The 19881-nt window shown below is 37.6% G+C and overlaps 1 protein-coding gene across 2 annotated transcripts in view; it reads left to right on the forward strand.

Annotated features, from left to right (window-relative positions):
• Positions 1-19881, forward strand: part of Mfsd8 (major facilitator superfamily domain containing 8) — a 55795-nt gene that overhangs the window by 14314 nt on the left and 21600 nt on the right. For both annotated transcript variants that reach the window (XM_029558972.1, XM_008823680.3), the window contains exons 2-9: positions 2436-2527; positions 4435-4478; positions 6847-7087; positions 8061-8174; positions 9368-9512; positions 12681-12736; positions 17206-17314; positions 19474-19608. In XM_029558972.1, the coding sequence (XP_029414832.1) occupies positions 2509-2527; positions 4435-4478; positions 6847-7087; positions 8061-8174; positions 9368-9512; positions 12681-12736; positions 17206-17314; positions 19474-19608 (863 nt within the window). In that variant the 5' untranslated portion in view covers positions 2436-2508. The remainder of the gene's footprint in view (positions 1-2435; positions 2528-4434; positions 4479-6846; positions 7088-8060; positions 8175-9367; positions 9513-12680; positions 12737-17205; positions 17315-19473; positions 19609-19881) is intronic.

The raw sequence follows: 19881 nt of genomic DNA on the forward strand, positions 1-19881 counted from the left end.
AACCACAAAGTTAAAAGAATTTGACAAGTCCTGTTCCTGTATTTCAACTCTTAGTGAACATCAAAGAATTTACATTTAAGGGAGACAGAAAAATATAAGGAATGTGTTGATTCCTTTAATCATATGTCAAATGGTAGCAGTTATCAAAAATTCAAACTAGAGAGATACTTCACAGTTGCACAGAATGTGGTACATTTTTTACCCTGTGCTCAATCCTTAGAAAACAAAACAGAATCTTTAGTAGAGGAATATGTCCAAAAGTCTGGAAAATATTCAAATGCTTATACTTATATATTACAAAGCTTCATAGTGTACTGAAAGAAAACTTAGAATTAAGTACAATATTGCAAAATATCAAATCGAAATTTATTTTTAATTTGTATATGTGAGAAACTAACAACATAAAAACTGAGGAGAAAACATTCACTTTCCCGTCCAATTTTGTTGAATATCACAGAATCCTTATTTATTGAGAACCTAGAGATAAAAATCATGTCAGCTACTATTTACAAATGGCTCCTGTCTTAGGAAACTTTAGATATTTCATAGTGAACAGGAACCTCACAAAATTCAAAGATTAATACCTCATTATTTACTGTCAAAGAATACACTGTGTCAATAAAGCACCTAAGTATCAATGAATTGCTACATATTCTCTAAATAGCATGTGAATACTGAAAATGTTTACAGATATATGCGACTTGGAAAGTCCTAAAGTGTATGAAGTAGCAGCATCTTAATTTGCATATGAAAGGGGAAATATATTTATCCAACAGTGGATTCCATAATAAAAAGACCAGGACACAGTTCACTCACTATAATATGATAGATTTTCATCAAATGGTATATGACATTTTGATAGATGTAACTTATTTAGAAACGTTAGAAACCATAGGCTAATTTTACCTTCAACTAAATTTATATTTTCACTTGGCGTGGTTGCTCACAACTATAATCCCAGGACTCGGGAGGCAGAGGCAGACAGATTTCTGAGTTCAATGCCAGGATAGTGTTCATTGTGAGTTTGAGGTCACGCAGGCCTACAGGGAGACCCTATCTCAGCAGAAAGCTCCCCCCAATTCATATTTTCTAATTTCTAGTTTATAAAGGATACCATGAAAATTTTTACCATTTTGTGACTCAGAGTTGAAGGGATATATTTTCCTTCAATGCATTAGCAATGCTTCGTTAGTTTCAAATGTTCCTTGAAAAATTTATGGACAAGGAAAATCCGTCATAGTAGGTTTTTTTTGTTTGTTTGTTTGTTTTATGAGTGAGAGTGTATTTTAGTGTGATGTATGTTTGGCATATTTCTACCATAGGAAAAGAAATGGAGAATCCTGAGTATACAAAACCAGTCATTTTCAATGACTCACGGTGGACCCACACAGTCTAAATGCCATACCCCCAGTTAAATGCCAATCATTCTGGGGAGGCGGGCAGGGCTGAAGTCGCATATTTCCTAACACAAAACTCCAAGGAAAATGGCATGTAAATATTTCAATCTGAGAATAAAATCTTACAAAATGCTCACTATAGAACCTCATCTCAAATCCCATTATTGATAAGTTAAATGTGCTCAGTGTGAATATACAAAAAGCTTCTGATCTGGACCCTCCGGTTGGTAATCTGATAACTCAGTTGGTATGTTCTGCACCTGAGCTCAGGTAATGAATAAAAAATAGAGAAGTGCTAAAATGCTATATGAAATGCCTTCAATGTATGTGTATAAAGTGAATTTGAAACATAGACTCTGTAAAGTTGTTTAAAACGTCCTGTATATTAAAATATTGTGTAATCCCTAAAAAAAAAAAAGGAAGAGACAGGCCATATTAGGCAACAGGTCAAACATGCACCTGTGAACATGTGCACCCATGCACAGGCAAAAACATAATACACATGCACACCATACACATGAAAAGGGGAAAAAATGGCAAAGTAATTGCTTTGTAAAATGTTTTGCTTTTTAAAAGTATCTTCTGTCTTTCAAGTATATAATGATGCATTAATATAATCCAGGGCAATTTAAAAATGATTTCTCATAGATGAATTAGTGTAGCGGGAACCAATATTAATAAAGTATGCATGTCATATCATTTTCCTAACTTTAGGGAAGAGAAAATAAAATTATCAATAAATGAAGTCATAATGAAAGAGATATTCAGCCTGTGTGTATTTATTTACCTGAAATGCTTGGGACAAGAACTGTTTCTCATTTTTAATTTTTCCAGGTTCTAGGCTATTGGAGGAAATGTTATACTCTTAGTGCACTTCTGTTTTCCCTCTAACTCATCACAAAAAGGAAGGTGTGTAAAATCCCCCACTTGTATCATACCAGCACTCAGAAAAGCTTCAGACATTGGAATGTTTTGAATTTGGGGTTTTGAGGTTAGGGGTGCTCAACCTGTGTGACTTTTTTCCTTTTTCATACCTAGAGAATGGGATGTGATAGAAACTCAAGAGCACTATAAAAGCCGATGGAGGTCTATTAGGATTCTCTATCTTACTATGTTCCTCAGCAGTGTTGGTAAGTATTAGAAGTTAGAATTGTAAATATTTTTAACTTGTAGTAGTTTAAGATCATTATATTTATTTAGTTAGAAAGACCCTTATTTTGTAGCCCAGGCTGGCCTTGATCTCACAGTTTGGCTACCTCAACCCCGTAGTGCTGGGATTATAGACACGTGACACTATGCCTGCCTCTCCCCCCCACCCCCTTTTTTTTTTCTTCATTTAAGACACCTAGTTTTTTATTAGTCAGCTGTCTAAAAAAAATTTCAAGTTTAACAATAGAAAAAGAAAATTAGCTTTAGATGTTGATTGGCATGTTAAACATTTTACTTGTTTGCAAGTTTGTGTTAGATTTTAAAGATTCTTTTTATCTTCTTTCCCCCAGGGGTGGAGGAGGTTGTGAGACAGAATTTCACTATGTATCCTAGACTGGCCTCAAACTCTTGAACCTCCTGCTTCAGTTTCCCAATTACTGGGATTATAGGTGTGGGCCACCATACTCGAGATATTGGTTATTTAAATCCTTTATTCATCAAAGTCAACTTGTCAATTCAAAATACATAAAGAGCTAGAGGTGTATGTCAGTGGTAAAGTGCATACCCAGTACAGCCAGGGCCCTGGGGTTCAATCCTCAGCAGTGCCAAAACAAAAGCACAAAAATGAAACTAATAATTAGGTTACATTAAAAGCAGACTTTAGGGCCAGCAAGATGGCTCAGCCTGACCTCAGATTGATCCTCAGGACCTACATGGTTCTGCAGATTCCTGGAAGTTGTCAGACCTTCATATGCATACATGCACTTTTACACATGTGCATCACACACACACAAACATACACACATAAATTAAAAATAAAACACAAGAAAACAGGAGCTCCAGGGATCTTCCTATCTTTGCCCCCTTCCTCCTAGCACTGGGGTTAACATTGCTGGCCTCAGCTTCTGACTTTTACATGGTGCTGGGGATCCAAACTCAGGTTCCCATGCCTGTAAGGCAAGAACTTTACCAACTGAGCCTTGTCCCTAGCTCCTGTGTAGTATATTTTGAATATGTTCTCCCTGCCATTGCCCTCTTCTGCCCTCACTACCTGAATTACATACTTTAAATGGGTGAATTGTGTAGTACATGAATTATTTCTCAATGATTTTTTTCTTTAAATGAAGCAGGATCTCAGGTGTATCTGGAACTCCTGATATTCTTGCCTCAGCTTCTTGAGTGCTGAGATTACAGGAATGACCACTACAGAGAGTAATAAGGCAAAAAAATTTAACATAGGCTTTCTATAATTTCTGATTAGTCACCTAACATTTAAAATGGACATTCAGACTTGGGTTTAATTGAGTGGGAGAGCACTTACCTAGAATGCATAAGACTCTGGGTTGATCTCCATCATTACAAAAAGGAAAAAAAGATAAATAACATTGACAAATAGCACATTGTAGTTCTCAAGTGCTAAAGGCTAACAGAAATGAATTTTTCTTTAAGGTATCTTGATTAAGACGGCTCCCTTTAGGTGACCATGCTCCCTCTTCTTGTCTCCCTTGCAGTGAATTCTCCCTTCTAAACAATACAGACTAGAAGACTAGCACTTTCCTCTTTAGAGTGGCCCTTCTTCCATTTGTACCTGTCATAGGCTTCACAAAACTTTCAGTAATTTCCATTTAAGACAAAGACATAAGAGAGGACAAATAAGTCCTCTGCTTTTGTTGTATTAATTAATACCAGAGACTATAACTACGTTTCCCTAGTTTTTTAGTTTATTTTTCTTTTGATAAGATTAAAATCTCACTGCTTGATAAATTAAGTATTTATATGTATAAATTTGAAGGTTCAGAATATTTTTAAAATCCATACTATATTTACAAAAACTGTAATAGTGATTCAATTATTATAATACTAAATAATCGTATTTGCCTCTTTGCAGGATTTTCTATTGTAATAATGTCTATATGGCCATACCTCCAAAAGGTTTGTACATTTCAGTCTATTCTTTTAAGCAATGGTAGTAGTAACTCTTATAGTTACTACTTAGTAGTTAAGCATTTTCTAGAGAGTATCTTTGGTAGTCTGCATTTTAATCTATCCTAGAATAAACTTGAGGTAGAAGTTTCTCATAAGAGGCTTAAGTAAGTTGACCATATGTTTTATTGTGTAAACAAAGGTATTTAAAGTAAAAAAAGTTGCTGTATCAGCAAAATAGATTTATGTCTAGACAGTTTCAGGTAAAAGTGAAAGTGTGGTCATCTACTTATTAGCCACTTTCACATCCTATCACTAGCTCTCCCTAATGAAAAGAAAACTAAACTAGACATAATCTGAATTCTCAAAATGTACATATGATATTTCTGAGGAATGATTTCATCATTTCCTCCATAGAAGTAATTTGTGTTTTCAGTAAATATTGTGAAAAGAATAGGTAATATGGCTGTCCCTTAGTATTCCTGGGAGATTGTCTTTCAGGCCCCTACAAGGAATACTAAAAAGTGGATGCTCAATTCCCTTACATAAAGTATTGTAGTGTTTGCATATAATTTGTGTACATTCTCTATATACTTTAAATCATCTCTAGATTGCATATAGTACCTAGTACAATGTAAATATTGTTTGAGAGAATTGTGGGAGAATAGCAACAAGAAAAGATAGTACCTGTCTCTGTTCACTTTTCAGTCCTTAGATGATGTGGGTCTATGCTTGACTCTACTGACCTTTTCCCTACTTCCTGACTGTCTCTTACTTTCCACGACGTGTCTTTTTGCTGGCTTTTGTCTTAACTCTATTTATTCTTAAGTTGTTTATTAGCTTATTTTTTGCTTATTTATTTTCCATAGAAGTTGTTGTATATGTTTCGATATGGCCTATAGCAAGGTATTAGACATACCTACTTAAGTGAACCCAGGTTATGTAAACCTTGACACAGTTGAACCAAGGCTATGTAAACCTTGACACATTTGTTTTTCCCTCCCTCCCCCTCTCCCTTTCTCCCTCGTCCCCTTCCTCCCTCTGTCTGTTCTTTTGTTTTTCTTTCTTGTTTTTTTGAAACAGAGTCCTACTGTATAACCCTGTCTGATCTGCAACTCACTGTGTAGACCAACCTGGCCACAAACTCATAGATCTGCCTACCTTGTTTCCCAAGTAGGGTTAAAGGTATGCAGCCACCTTACCTGGTAGCATTTTATTTATTTTTATTTTTACATTTATTTATTTATTTATTTATTTATTTATTTATTTATTTAGTCTTTTTGAGACAGGGTCTCCCTGTAGCTCCAGCTGTTCTGGAACTCACTATATAGACCAGGCTGGCCTGGAACTCACAGAGATCCTCTTCTCAAGTATACTATGTTTTTACTCTTGGGCTGTTTTGCTGTTTTGTTTCCTCCCTGTCACATATTTGGGGGGCAACCCATCACCAGACAAGTGACTTAAGAGGACACTTTGAGACAGACATGCTTGAGTCTGAAATGGGGGAAGGACAACCCCATATCTAGAGCCAGCTTCTCAGTGAGCTCAAACAACACATGACAATTTACTAAAGTATGTTATATACTCTGTCACTCCTTTTCTCTCTCCTGCCCCTCCCTTTCTCCCTCCCTCCCTCCCTCCCTCCCTTCCTTCCTTCCTTCCTTCCTTCCTTTGTTCAGTCTTCGAGCTTTGGTTCCTGTCAGTTTTTTTCTAGAAAGCTGTCTCTGATTGTTCCTTCCCTCAGTTTGGGTCAAAGGTTTTTCTGTGTGTAATTGGTCGTGCTTACCCTTGGGTTTTGCATGTGCAAATTCAAGTGACCATGATTGAAAATGTTTTTAAAATCACCTGTAGTATTTTTCTTATCACTATTCCCCAAACTATATAGTATAACAGTTGACTGTATAGCATTTACATTGTATTAGGTATTATAAGTAATTAGAAGATGGTTTATACGTGAGGGAGGGTATGTATAGGCCACATGCAAACATATTTTGTGTAAAAGGTCTTGCATATGCACTCATTTTGATGTTCTCAGGAGTCCTGGAGTCAGTCCTAGAGACACCAAGAGATGACTACACCTCTCTCTCTGTGTCCTTAGTACTCATAGTGTTATAACACTGCATTTACAGAACACCCCCATCAAAGTTACTCAGTCCACAAGTTGGAATACAGTTGGTTCACCCACTCTAGAATACAGCTTGGCCGTTGTTACAAAGTTGAATATAGTTTTATGGCATGATCTAGCAGCCGTGTAGTTACCTAACTGATCTGAAGACTTATATACACAGAGAAGTCTGAATTTGAATGTTTGTAACTGCCACAAGCTGAAAACTGTTCTTGTGTAATGATTCTTAAAGCCTTGTACTTTTCTCTGCAGATTGATCAGACAGCCGATGCAAGTTTTTTGGGCTGGGTTGTTGCTTCATTTAGTCTTGGCCAAATGGTAGCTTCACCTATATTTGGTTTATGGTCTAATTATAGGCCAAGAAAAGAACCTCTTACCGCCTCCATCTTTATTTCGGTGGCAGCCAACTGCCTATATGCATATGTCCACATGCCAGCAGCTCACAATAAATACTACATGTTGATTGCTCGTGGATTGGTGGGATTTGGAGCAGGTACGTGTGTGTGTGTGTGTGTGTGTGTGTGTGTGTGTGTGTGTGTGTGTGTGTGTGTGTTGTGTTGGGTTCACATTCTTCCTGATGTTTATGGTCCTGTTTCTCCTCTCATCCCTTCTGGCTTATATCTCACAGTTCAGCATGGGGATCTCGCAGAAACAGGTATCTTTTATTTTGCCTTTGCTCATTATATTCCCATTAATCTTTATCCTCAAGACTCAGATTAAGTGCTGGGCCCTGGGTGGAGTCCTCTTAGGCATCCCTACTCCTGAATGGCTCTTTTTCTTCTTTGTTGTACTTCTGGCCTTTGCTTGCACTGTTGCACTGATTCCATCCTTTCCCACTAGTCAGATTAGTAAGCTTTTTTGCATCAGGGACAGTTAATTTTCTGTGGCTCCTAACAGAATCTCTTATATAAAATAAGTGCTCAATAAAATTTTTGAGTTAAATTATTATTACATTTTTCCTGTTTCTTGTATTACAGGTCTATATATGCAGTCTGTGACACCTTTGCTTAAAGTGTAGCACTCAATGTGCTATACACGCAGAGCTTTCTAAGTGTTTGATGAAAAAAATCTTGGTATTCTTACAATGCCATTTTACAATCATTTAAAACTTGGTTTTAACTGTTGTGTGGGTTGTTTGTTTGGTTTAGTTTTCTATTTTGTTTTGGTAGTTGTTGTTTTGAGACAGAGTCTCAATATATACCTAGCTCAGGCTACCTCATGTGCTGGGATTACAGGTATGTACCACCCTGCCCAACTATGCTAATTATTTTGTATTAGTGAAAATACATTAGTTGATGTGTTCGTTCAATAAAAATACCTTACATGCTTTCTATGATCTTACAGAGGAAGCAACGACCATAATGTTTATCAATATTTCTTCTTCTGTGTAAAGCCAAATTTTGAATTTTGAACTGAATTTTATAACTGAAGGATATTTCCTTTATTCTGGGTTGCTTTCACCTTAGGAAATGTGGCAGTTGTTCGATCATATATTGCTGGTGCTACTTCTCTTCAGGAAAGAACAAGTGCCATGGCAAACACAAGCACGTGCCAAGCTCTGGGCTTTATTCTAGGTCCAGGTAGGTGGTCTTCACTAGGCTCACTAAATGTGAATCAGGAAAACCTGTGAGGTTCCAGTGTTAAATGTGATCCATGTATGAAGCTTCATGGCTAAAGGGAAAAGGAAATTTAAGTTGCTTTCTAGTACTAATGGAGCCACCTGTAGAATCATCTAAACCAGGAGAGAAAATTCACACTATTCCAAGTTTTGCTACAAATTTACTTTTAAGTGATACTAAATATATACAATTTAAGTACTTCATACACAATAATCTTCAAAGTATTTGACCTAAAATGTGATGCTTTCTTTCTTATAATGAAGTTAATAAATTTATAATGTATTGGGTAGGCAAGATGGTTCAATGGCTAAAGATGTTTGCCTCCAAGCCTGGAGATGAGAACTAGGTCCTGAAAGTTGTCCTGATTGCTACAAGTATGCCATGGCAGGCATGCACACACACACACACACACAAACACACACTAAAATAAATAAATGTAAAATTTTTTAAATTTATAATTTATTTATTGATGTAATTATATAGTTTTTTTTTTGTTTCAAATATTATTAAGTAGCAGAACACATATTATAAAAATTCATAATAAATGCCATAATTATGTATATTTAATATCTCCCAATAAAAACTTCTTTAAATCAAGAAAAGATGCTGATAAACTGCTTGAGTTACACAGTAGTTTGTGAATGCACATATGTGTTTCAGCTTTTCAACATTGTCTCTCTAAGCAACCTTCTTAGATGCTTTCCCCTAGTTACTCCATCCCTCATGAAATTTTTTTTTTGGGGGGGGGTGTCTTTTTGAGACAGGCTCTCCCTGTAGCCCCAGCTGTCCTGGAACTCACTATGTAGACCAGGCTGGCCTTGAACTCACAGAGACCCGCCTGCCTCTGCCTCCCAAGTGCTAGTATTAAAGGTGTATGCTACCATGCCCAGCTTCCTCATGAAATTTTAATGCCATACGTCTATCACATACACACATAAATATGTATTTATATGTAAATATATATGTGCATTCTATGTATGTCTGATTTATACATGAAAGGAATGAATTGTCTCTGTCAAGAGCCAATTTTGTTTCCCTTGTTGAGAAGCCTAATACAGAGTCATGGTTCTATAATACTCCTTCCAATTCTGTGGTAAGTGTCTTTAACATTTTTAGCCTATGCCTCCAAAACTTAACTGTACATACTTTATTAGTTTTTCAGACTTGTTTTGCACTCATTGGAGAAAAGGGTGTTACATGGGACACCATTAAGCTACAGATCAACATGTACACAGCACCGGTTTTACTTGGCGCCTTCCTAGGAATTCTAAATATTATTCTAATCCTTTTCATATTAAGGTAACTACATAGAAATGATAAGCTTTGTTTGCAGATTATGAAGGTTAATAAGTCTTGCTATTACTGAAGGGTAATTATCCCTGTGAAATATTTTTTTATGTGATAGTGGGTATTGAACCTTAGGCCTCAACACATGCCAAGAAAGTCCTTTACCACTGAGCTATATCTCCAGTTATTTTTATTTGTTGTTATTTTTGTTTGAGACAGGGTTTCCCTGTAGCCCCAGCTGCCTTGAAATTCTCTACGTAGACAAGCTTTTATTATCTCATACAGATCTGGGACTAAAGGCCTGTGCTACCAGGCCCAGCTTTACCTCTTATTTTGATACAGGATTTTGTTAAATTGCCTAGGCCCTCAGAAGACCAGACAGGCCTTCAATTGCCTGCCTCAGCCTACCAGATAGCTGAGATTATATGCTTGTGCTACAAGGCCTGACCCTATAATTCTGTGCTTTGATGTTTATGGTTGGGTTTTTTTTTTTTTTTTTTGATCACCTATAGCATGTACTAGCAACTATAATAATAAGAAAGCTTGACAAATGAAAACAGAAAGATCTTTGAAGAGTCAAGATTGTGTCTTGACCTACTAACTATATGTTTCTAAGTAGGGGAAAATGGTATTTCCTTTTCTGAAACTATGGTTTTATTACTTTGTACTGCTTTAATTTTTTTAAATTTATTTTTATGTGTATGAGTGTTTTGCCTGAGTGTACGTAAGTGCACCTATGTGTACAATGCCTGCAGAGGTCAGAAGAGGGCATTGGATCTCTGTACCTGGAGTTAGGGATGGTTGTTAGCTGCCATGGGGGTGGTGGGAACTGAACCTGGGTCCTCTGCAAGAGCAGCCAGTGCTTTTAACTGCTGAGCATCTCTCCACCCTCTTTTTATTTTTTAACTTTATTTTTTACTTATTTATTTGATCATTTTGAGACAGCACCTCCTGGTGACCCAAATTGGCCTAGAATTCACTATGTAGACCAGGGTGGCCTTGATCTTACAGAGATCCAACCGCCTCTGCCTCCCAGGTGCTGGGAGTAAAGGTGTACACCACAATCCCTGGCTATTAACTTTATTTTTAATTATTTTACTTTTTGGTCTTTTTTTTCCATGTAGCCAGAGCTGAACTCAGTATGTAGACCAGGCTGGCCTTGAACTCACAGAGATCCGATTGCCTCTGCCTTCCAAGTGCTAGGATTAAAGACGTGTGCCACCATGCCCAGCTTTAACTTTATTTTTCAGAAAAGGTCTTGCTATAAGGCCCAGGCTGACCTCAGAATTCAGGATCCTTCTGCCTCAGCCTCTCAGATGCTGAGATAACAAGTATGTGCTGCCAAAACTAGCATTGTTACTTTGTATTTCTTTGGAATGCTTCATCTAACTTTCTAAGAACATCTGTAGCTAATGTTTAAAACACTGAAAAACTTCAAATACTTGCTAAGGTCAAGCATGTATGCTTTTGGATAAATTGGTTATTTTATTTTATATGATGGTATTTAGTCATAGACCTTGGGAGGCTGAGGCAGAATCCTCCTGAGCCACGGATTCTGAAACCAGCCTGGGTAGCATTGCCAGGCCTTATTTCACCGGGAAAAAAAAGCACTGAAAGTACAGCTCAGGGCACAGAGCTTGCTTGCTTAAGATGTGTGAAACCCTATGACTTAATCTCCAGTGCTGAAAAAGAAGTATCCTTTGGAATATTGGTTATATGCATTGATAATTCATTAATAACTTCATTATGGATTGGATAAAACATGGCCATCCCAGACAGCTACACTTGGGCTGGGGTGCACCAGCTCCCAAGAGACTGAGTCCCTGTGCAGGACCTTGTGAGGAACTTTATCACACAGGATGAGTATTTTCCTGACCATAGATGCTTCCATATTGATTTCAAAATTCCAAACTCAGGACTTGGCAAGTAAAATAGAAAATAAGTGGGGAGCCAAGATGGTGGTTTCATGGTTGTAGGCACCGGAGTGATGGTGGTGGCAGTGGGGTCCTTTAGTTTGAGGACTTAAAACATGACTCAGATAATAAGATGTCTCATCACTTGTTACCCCTGGCCATGAGGCAGACACCAAGAAAGCCAACTGGACCCTCAACCATGAAGAAAAAACAAAAACAAAAAAAAACAACAAACATTCAGACCTGACCACACAGACCCTGGTGAGCAGAGCTTGACCCCAGGCTGACTGCCCACACCCTGCCCTGGCCATCTGCACACACTTGGGGCACTGTAGCACTGGGCCCCCTGCTAGGGGCTTTGACCTGAAAGCAACCACTTCACAGTATGCCCATGGTCAGCCCAGCAATCATCATCATCCACTGGCTGTCAGTGTAGTCCTTAGCAGCAGTAGGATCCTAACAAGTCTGCAGATTACATAAAGTAAGCTAGAGAACACTGGTGTAAAGCTGTTGTGTAAAGCTGTGAAACATCTCAACTACCACTTAGAGAATCTTGGGTTAGAGCTAACTGATGCTTGGTGTGAGGACCTAGCTTTTGCTTTAATTTACAGTAAAGCCCTGGGGGGAATCAACCTGTTGGAGAATGCTTTGGACCACAGTGGGGTCATTGTGCTGAGTTAGGCCTGGAAACAGCCAAAGGGTAAACTGCATGTACTTGGGCTGTGAATAACTGACTTTGATGAGGAAACCCAAGTATTTCTTAGCTAAGGAAGAGAGAAATCCCTACTTGACATTTGTAAGCAGTGTGTAAGTAACAGAAAACAACTGTGAAAATTCCATTCCAAGAAACCTGGGTATATTCTGACCCAAAACCATTGTACAAAGGAAAGGGAGTATGGGCCCTTACTTTGGCACTTCTGTGTATAAGAATTATAGATCACTGACATTCTAATGAGATATGATTTCTCTGGCATCTAGTTCAGATGTGTTGTGTAAGATGAATGGGGCTTTTCATTTACTAATAGAGGACATGAAGATGGGGGTGGGGTTTGGAGGTGGGGGGTGGGGGAGTAAGTTGAGGGTAGAGATGGGAGGGAGTCTGAATGTGATCAAAATACATTCTATGAAATTCTTGAATCAATCAAAAAATTCATTACTCAGAAGCTGATAAAAGAAACTATCAGAATGGGAAAAATAGAATGTTAGTCATAAACCAGTCTGTACTAAGAATCTTATGAATATAATATTATTGCTTTTCTTTTTCAAGAGAACATCGTGTGGATGACTTAGGACGACAGTGTAAAAGTGTTAATTTTGAAGAAGGTACTGTTAGCTGTTTACCATTCTAAAGTATTCCTGAGGGTTCTTTTTTGCTTGGTATTTGCTTGATTTGGTCCTAAGACCAATGTAGTGGGTGAGAGGGGAAGATCTTCAAAGGTGAAAGGTACCTACATTATTTTTTTTTAACTTTTCAAGAGACTTTATTGAGAATTTCATACGTGCATATAAGGTGTTCAAATCCACACCACTCCCTCACCTCCAACACCTCCCATATCTCCCCATCACTTTTTTTCTGAAAACTTCTTGTACTCTTTCTTTCTTTCAGTGGGGATTTTTGCTACTCTAACATTGCCCCTCTGAAGAGGTAACCCTAAAATCTTGTAGGGGTTGGATAAGATCTCCCAAATACTTTTGACATTTTTGGCCTTTGGAACATAGTATGTTGCTAAGAGGCCCAAGGACATTTTGACTTTTAGCCAAGAAATTGGCTACTTTTCTTTGGGGTATTTTTACCCTAACTGCCTGGCCATTTCCTACCTCCTATTCTTATCACACCATCCTCTGAAGAGGTTACTCAAATTACTGATAGGGAATCGGAATGCAGATCGCTCTGGCTTCTTCCATACTGAACAGGGACACAGGGTGGGGCAACTGGGGTACCCCTTCAGTGGGTCTATCTAAAAGACTCCCAAATTGTATAACTCTTATCTGTAGGGAGAAAAGAAGGTCCTTGACTAGTGAATAGGGAATGTGAAGGAGTAAAGGCAAGAGTAGTTAGCATTACAAGTTCTAGACAGGGAACTAGAAAAAAGTCAGAACAGGGCAAATTTCAAATGTTTATATCAGAATCCATTGGGATTTCTTGATGAGTGCTTCCAGAAGCATCCCTGTATTGGGTTCCTCCTCATTTTTCTTTTGTCTGCCAAGGCTGGACTCGAGAGTGATGGGTTCAGGATTTGTTTTCAGGTATTTTGACAGCTGTTGAGGTGGTTAGAATCAGTGCAGTTCCCTCTCAAAGTCTTCACCACATGGAGGCAGGATCCAGGCAGTCCTCTGAGATCTCAGCCCCTTTGCCAGAGGGAGCTACATTAATTTTTTTAAGAGACATCTACACATATCAGTTATGTTTGTGATTGGCAAAGCTAAAACCATTGCTACAAATCACTCTTTCTTATTTTCAAAGTGCCTTTAAGCCTTCAAGACCCCTTCGGTGCTTTTGGTAACTTTACTAGTACACTTTTTTTTCACATGGTTTTTGTTGTTCATTTGTTTGTTGTTTTGGGAAGGTGTCTCAATGCATAGCCAAAGCAGGTCTTGAACTTGTGATCAACCTGCCTTAGCCTTGTGCTGGAATCATAGTTGTAAGCCAATACACCTGGCTTCAGGCAGTTCTCAATACTGTAATTATGAAAGTAGGTATACTTTTTTATATTTATTTTTATTTTATGTGTATGAGTGTATTGCATGTATGTAAGTGCACCTGTGTCATGCAGTGCCCGCAGAAGTCAGAAGAGGGCATTGGACCCCTTGGAACTGGAATTACGGACAGTTGTTAGGTGCTATGTGGGTGCTGGGAACCGAACCTGGGTCCTGTGCAAGAGTAGCCAGGGGTCTTTAATCACTGATTCATCTCTCTAGCGCCATAGGTATTCTTTTATACTTTATAAATGTACATTTTTAGCTATTAGATTTTTTTGTGGGTCCATGGTATATGTATTTCTGCATGTGTATGCAGGTGTTTGTCCATGTGGGTTATGTGTATCTAGCTAGAGGTCAACATTGGATTTCGTCTTTATTCGCTCTCCATCTTATTTTCTGAGATAAGGTGTGTCACTGAACTTGGAGATTGCTATTTAGGCTATACTGGCTGTCGAGTGAGCCCCCAAGATTCACTTGTCCTTGTTTCCCAGTGTTAGTTGGTAGTTAGAAACACCGTTCCCAACTTTCATGTGGGTGCTGGGGATCTGAACCCAGGCGTTCACAGCAGTAATTTTACCTATCTGCACAGCCCCAGCTTTAGGTCCTCTTTTGACTTACCCAGTCTGGTAGGTAGGTATATTTTGCCAAAGAAATTATTATTTAATTACTATTTGTAGTTTCCAGCCATATGAAAGAATAGAATTGGTACTTTATAAAATCATACAAAAGTCATAGTGTGATTTTTATTGATTTTTTTTTTTTGATGTTTTTGAGACAGGGTCTCCCTTAGGCCCAGCTGTCCTGGAACTACTATATAGACCAGGCTGGCCTTGAACTCACAAAGATCCGCCTGCCTCTGCCTCCCCAAGTGCTGGGATTAAAGGCGTGTACTACCACGCCTGGCTTATTGATTACTTTTATATAAAATCATTTTTATATTTCAACAAATATTTGAATAAAAGGCATCTGGTATAAATTTCTATGACTTTATTTTAAGGATATTCAAGTTTAAAGAGATTATCCTTGAGTGAGATCACAATTTTAATTCCATAAAATTTGAATTGATGTATTAATATAGCATTTCCTTAAAATTCTTAGAAGACTTAGTTTCTTCAGTCTAGGATACATTTTCAAGATTTCTCACAGTTGCCAATGCTGGGTAGAGGCTGTAAAAAACTAACCATTTATGTAGGAAGTTCCAGTCTGATTTTGGACAGTAGTCATACTTGATTCAAAGAAGTCAAGACAGGCCTTTGGGTAGTGACTGAGAGTCAGAGAAGTCTATACCAAATAGTACAAGGGCCAGAAGGACTAGGGCCTTGAAAGGGTCTGGATGAGGTGACCAGTACTCTTAAAAAAGAATGTCAGAAGCCAAGGAGCTCAGTACTCCTAAATACTGCAGACTATTTCCAAACCTCTTTTCTACTGAGACAGAAAGGCAGGCACCATTATGAAAGATTTATAGAAACTTTGTGTTACAGGAAAGTCATACACATCCTTCCCCATTGCAACCACGCACACATACACTCAGCATACATGCACATTCGTTATTATTTGCATTCTTTATGCTAAGAAAGTGGATAAGCTACAGAACAGCATGAGAAAATGTATTAGGACATGTATGGTTACATAAAGACTTCGCAGTTATGTCAGGAATAGTCTATACTGAGTGCATAGTTTAATCATGTGGTTCAAGGTATCAGTGCACTTGCCCTCCTGCTTTTATAAACGCACTGTCGAGTACAGTTTATTTCCTTGTAAAGATATAAATAATCTTTATTTACTTTTGAGGTAAGTTCTCAATCTGATGTGGAACTCATTTTCTTCTGCCTAAGCCTCCTGGGTTCTGGGATAACAGGTGTGCCCAATATTAACAGTACTTTTTTTTTTTTTTTGATTTTGTTCTTTTTGAAACAGAGTCTTACTATGCAATCTATGTAGTTGCTATGTAACTCAATATGTAGACCAGATTGGCTTCAAACTCACAGAGATCCATCTTACCTCTGTCCTGAGTGCTGGGATAAAAGGTGTGTGCCACACACCATGCCCAGCCTAACATAACACATACACAGTGTATACTGATTAATCTCACTCCCCCCCACACCCATCTTCCTACCACCCTATGCATCTTCCTCCTTCCCACAAATCCAACATAACTTTTTTTTTTTTTTTTTTTGGTCTTTTTGAGACAGGGTCTCCCTGTAGCCCCAGCTGGCCTTGAACTCACAGCTTCTGCCTCTGCCTCCTAAGTGCTGGTATTAAAGGCGTGTGCCACCACGCCCGGCTTCACTTTACTTTTAAATGCCATTTAATGATCAGTTCTTTCATTTGAATCTTGGTATTTTTATACTGCTTCAAAAAGCTTTAATGTCACAGAATTTGCTACCTATTTTTCTTCCCTTTTCCTTCTCCTCTCTCTATATTTTTCCTTTCTTTCTCTTTCTCCATCCCCCTGACCTGAACTCCCCCATAGCCCTGGCTGGCCTCAAATTTGCTGCCAAGTTTTGGGATTTCAGACATGGGGCACCACACCACACAACTGAAAATTTCAGATTACTTTATCATCATAAGAAAAATTATAGGGCTGGAAAGATGGCTCAGCAGTTAAGAGCACTGGCTGCTCTTGAAGAGGACCTGGATTCGATTCCCAGCACCCACATTGCATCTAACGACTGTCTGTAACTCCAGTTTCTGAGGATCTGATTCTGACCTCTTTGGGCATTGCATGACATAGGTGTACCCACCTACATGCAGACAATACACTCATACATATAAAATTTAAAAATAGTAATAAATATTTCTTAAAAAAAGAAATATTAGAGGCTGGAGAGATGGCTCAGGGGTTGAGAACACTGTTCTTGCAGAAGTCCCATGTTCGAATCCCAGCACCCACCCACATAGCAGCTAACAACTGTCTATAACTCCAGTCCCAGGGGATCTGACAGCCTATTCTGCCCTCCGCGGGCATTGTATATCATGGGTGTGCTTACCTGCATACAGGCAGTACACGCATACACAAAATAAAAATGATAAAATTAAAAAAAAAAGAAAAATTGGAACTATGGGTAATGTAATTTTTCTCCTATTTATAGAAAATGCAGATGGCAGTCAGATTTCTGAAGGAAGTATTGATCAAGTTGCTGTTGTGGCTACCAATATTCTGTTTTTTGTGGTTCTTTTTATCTTTGCCCTTTTTGAAACGTAAGTTTTATCTTAATTTAAATCTGATTTATTAATCTATTTCCTAATGCAGTGTTAATTATGCATATAGATTGTTTTTAAAAATCTATGTAAGGCATATTTTTCTTGCATAAAAAAGTATATGAAATTTGTACCATGACTTAATTAACTGTAAGTCTGGCACTATTAGCTCTGTTTAATCCTTGATTGGGGGGAGGGGCGCAGTAGCACTAGTGTATTATAAAATCTCCATCTTGTGTAGGCTGCATTTGACCCTTATTAATCATGTAGCCCTTTAAAAAATGTTTCTATTAAATTATAAAAATAGTTTTTTTTATTATAAATAATACAATTCCAAATACCATATTTCCACATCCATTCCTTTCTTTGTAGGTAGCCACTGGAAAAAAAAGGACACTTTTTTTCAAGTTCATTTTCTTTTTTTCTTTTGTAACTATGAGAGATTGCTGGGGGAGGAGAGTTGTACTAAATTCATTTGACAACTTGGTTTATTCATTTACACTGTAACATTTGTCTGTCAGTATATATAGATTTACTTGATATATTTTCAGAATTATTGAGATATATGAAAATTACAGCTCATCCTATCTTGGGGGCAATTTTTATTATAAAATATGCATCAAAAATTTATATTTTGACTTTTGTTTTCAATAGTGGGGATTAAATTTAGGACCGTAAGCATGCTAGGCAAGTGCTCTACCACTGAGCTACATTCGTAACCTACTTATTTTTTATTTTGAGACAAAGTCTTACTAAGTTGTCTAAGCTGTCCTTGAACTTGCTCTGTAGTCTGGCAGGCCTTAAATTTATGATTCTTCTGCCTCTGCCCCAAGTAGTTGGGATTACAGGCCTACACTACTAGACCAGGTATTTTAACTATTTTTGCCCAGTTGAATCCAGTGGCATCAAGTATAGTCACAACATTATGAACCCATGACCAGACATTTTCACATCCCAAACAGAAACTCCATACCCACTCACAGTTAGTCCCTCGTCTGCTCTGTACCCGGCTCCTGGTGACCTGCTGAACACTTCTGCCTCAGATAGGTTGCATCATGAAGTATGCAACTCTGTCTTATTTCACTTAGTATGTTTTCAAGGTTTCATCATACGGTGTATCAGAATTTTTTTTAACATTTTTTGGTTAGTGATAGCCACTTTTATTTGCCCATTTGTTTGTTGACAAACAGCTTGGTGGTTTGCACCTTCCAGCTATTTTGAATAATGCTGCTGCAAACACTGGTGTACAAACATCTGCTTAGGTCTTGGCCTTTAGTTCTTTCAGGTATATATGGAAAGAAATTGCTAGATCATGTGCTAATTCTGTGTCTAGCCCTTTGGGAAACCTCTAATGTATTTTCTACATCAGCTCATCTGATTTTAAAGTTTAAATAATTTACTAAAAATGGTAACAGTATCTTAAAGTATAGATTCTGTTTTGTCATTATTTGACAGAAGATTGTAGAATATAGGGAAAAAGGCTTGGTAAGGAAAGAGACAGTCATATAAAGGAAGAGGTATACAGAGGTAAGGAGAGAAATACATATATTCATAGTACAAATGGAAGAGACTGAGGAAGAGGAAAAAAGTCCAATAGGTTCTAATAAATTGACAACATGACATTGCTTTGAGGAGAGACCGATTTGTTTTTGTCATTAGCAATGTAATGCATTTATTTATTATATTATTTTCTAAAATGTACTAGGTATGACATTTTAATTAAAATAATAGATTTACTATGGGGAACAGATCTGAACAGCTGGTAACATATAGACTTCCATAACAAGGAAGGAAAAAAGCATCTGGAAAGTACACTTTCAGCAAAACCGAAGTCATTTTGATTTTGAAAAAGATGTCAACATAAAACTTACTCTTGCTCCTTAAAGAAGCCTCGTGGTCTCTATGTAGAAATCATTCCTGCAAGAGCAGCTAGTTATTGAAAGCTCTGTCTCCCCAAAGCTCAAAGCTACACCAAGAACAGTGATCAGTTTCCACCAGAGTATAACCACAGCAGTTGGGAGGGTAGGAGTTAGAATTGATTCGTTTCCTTTTCTAGTTTTTGGACTTTCTTAATATAAATTAAAAGGGATGCTAATTCTTGAAGGTGTATTATTACTGATGCTTTTACTTGATTTAAACAAGAGTGGTTCTCTTCTCAGAATCCTCACTCCTCTCACAATGGACATGTATGCCTGGACTCAGCAACAGGCTGTGCTCTATGATGGGATCATCCTCGCTGCGCTTGGAGTGGAAGCAGTGGTTCTTTTTATGGGGGTTAAATTACTGTCCAAAAAGTAAGTTATTTTTGGATTTGTTTCAACCTTTTTTTAAAGAAACATGAAACATAAATGAATGTGCTAGTAAAAGTTTTTCCTAATTATGTATTATAGTTCTTGAAAGTTTGCAAAAAGATTTAAAATTTACTAAGATCATATTTTATTATTATTATTATTATTATTATTATTATTATTATTATTACTGGTCTTAAGCACTGGTTTTCCAGCAGATCTCAACCTTTAGAATGCCATACACATCAGTCTGCTATGCTGTGGTTGTTCATTTCCCAT

The sequence above is a fragment of the Nannospalax galili genome, unplaced genomic scaffold (assembly GCF_000622305.1).
Source record: "Nannospalax galili isolate Female #2095 unplaced genomic scaffold, S.galili_v1.0 scaffold1109, whole genome shotgun sequence".
Lineage (NCBI taxonomy): Eukaryota > Metazoa > Chordata > Mammalia > Rodentia > Spalacidae > Nannospalax > Nannospalax galili.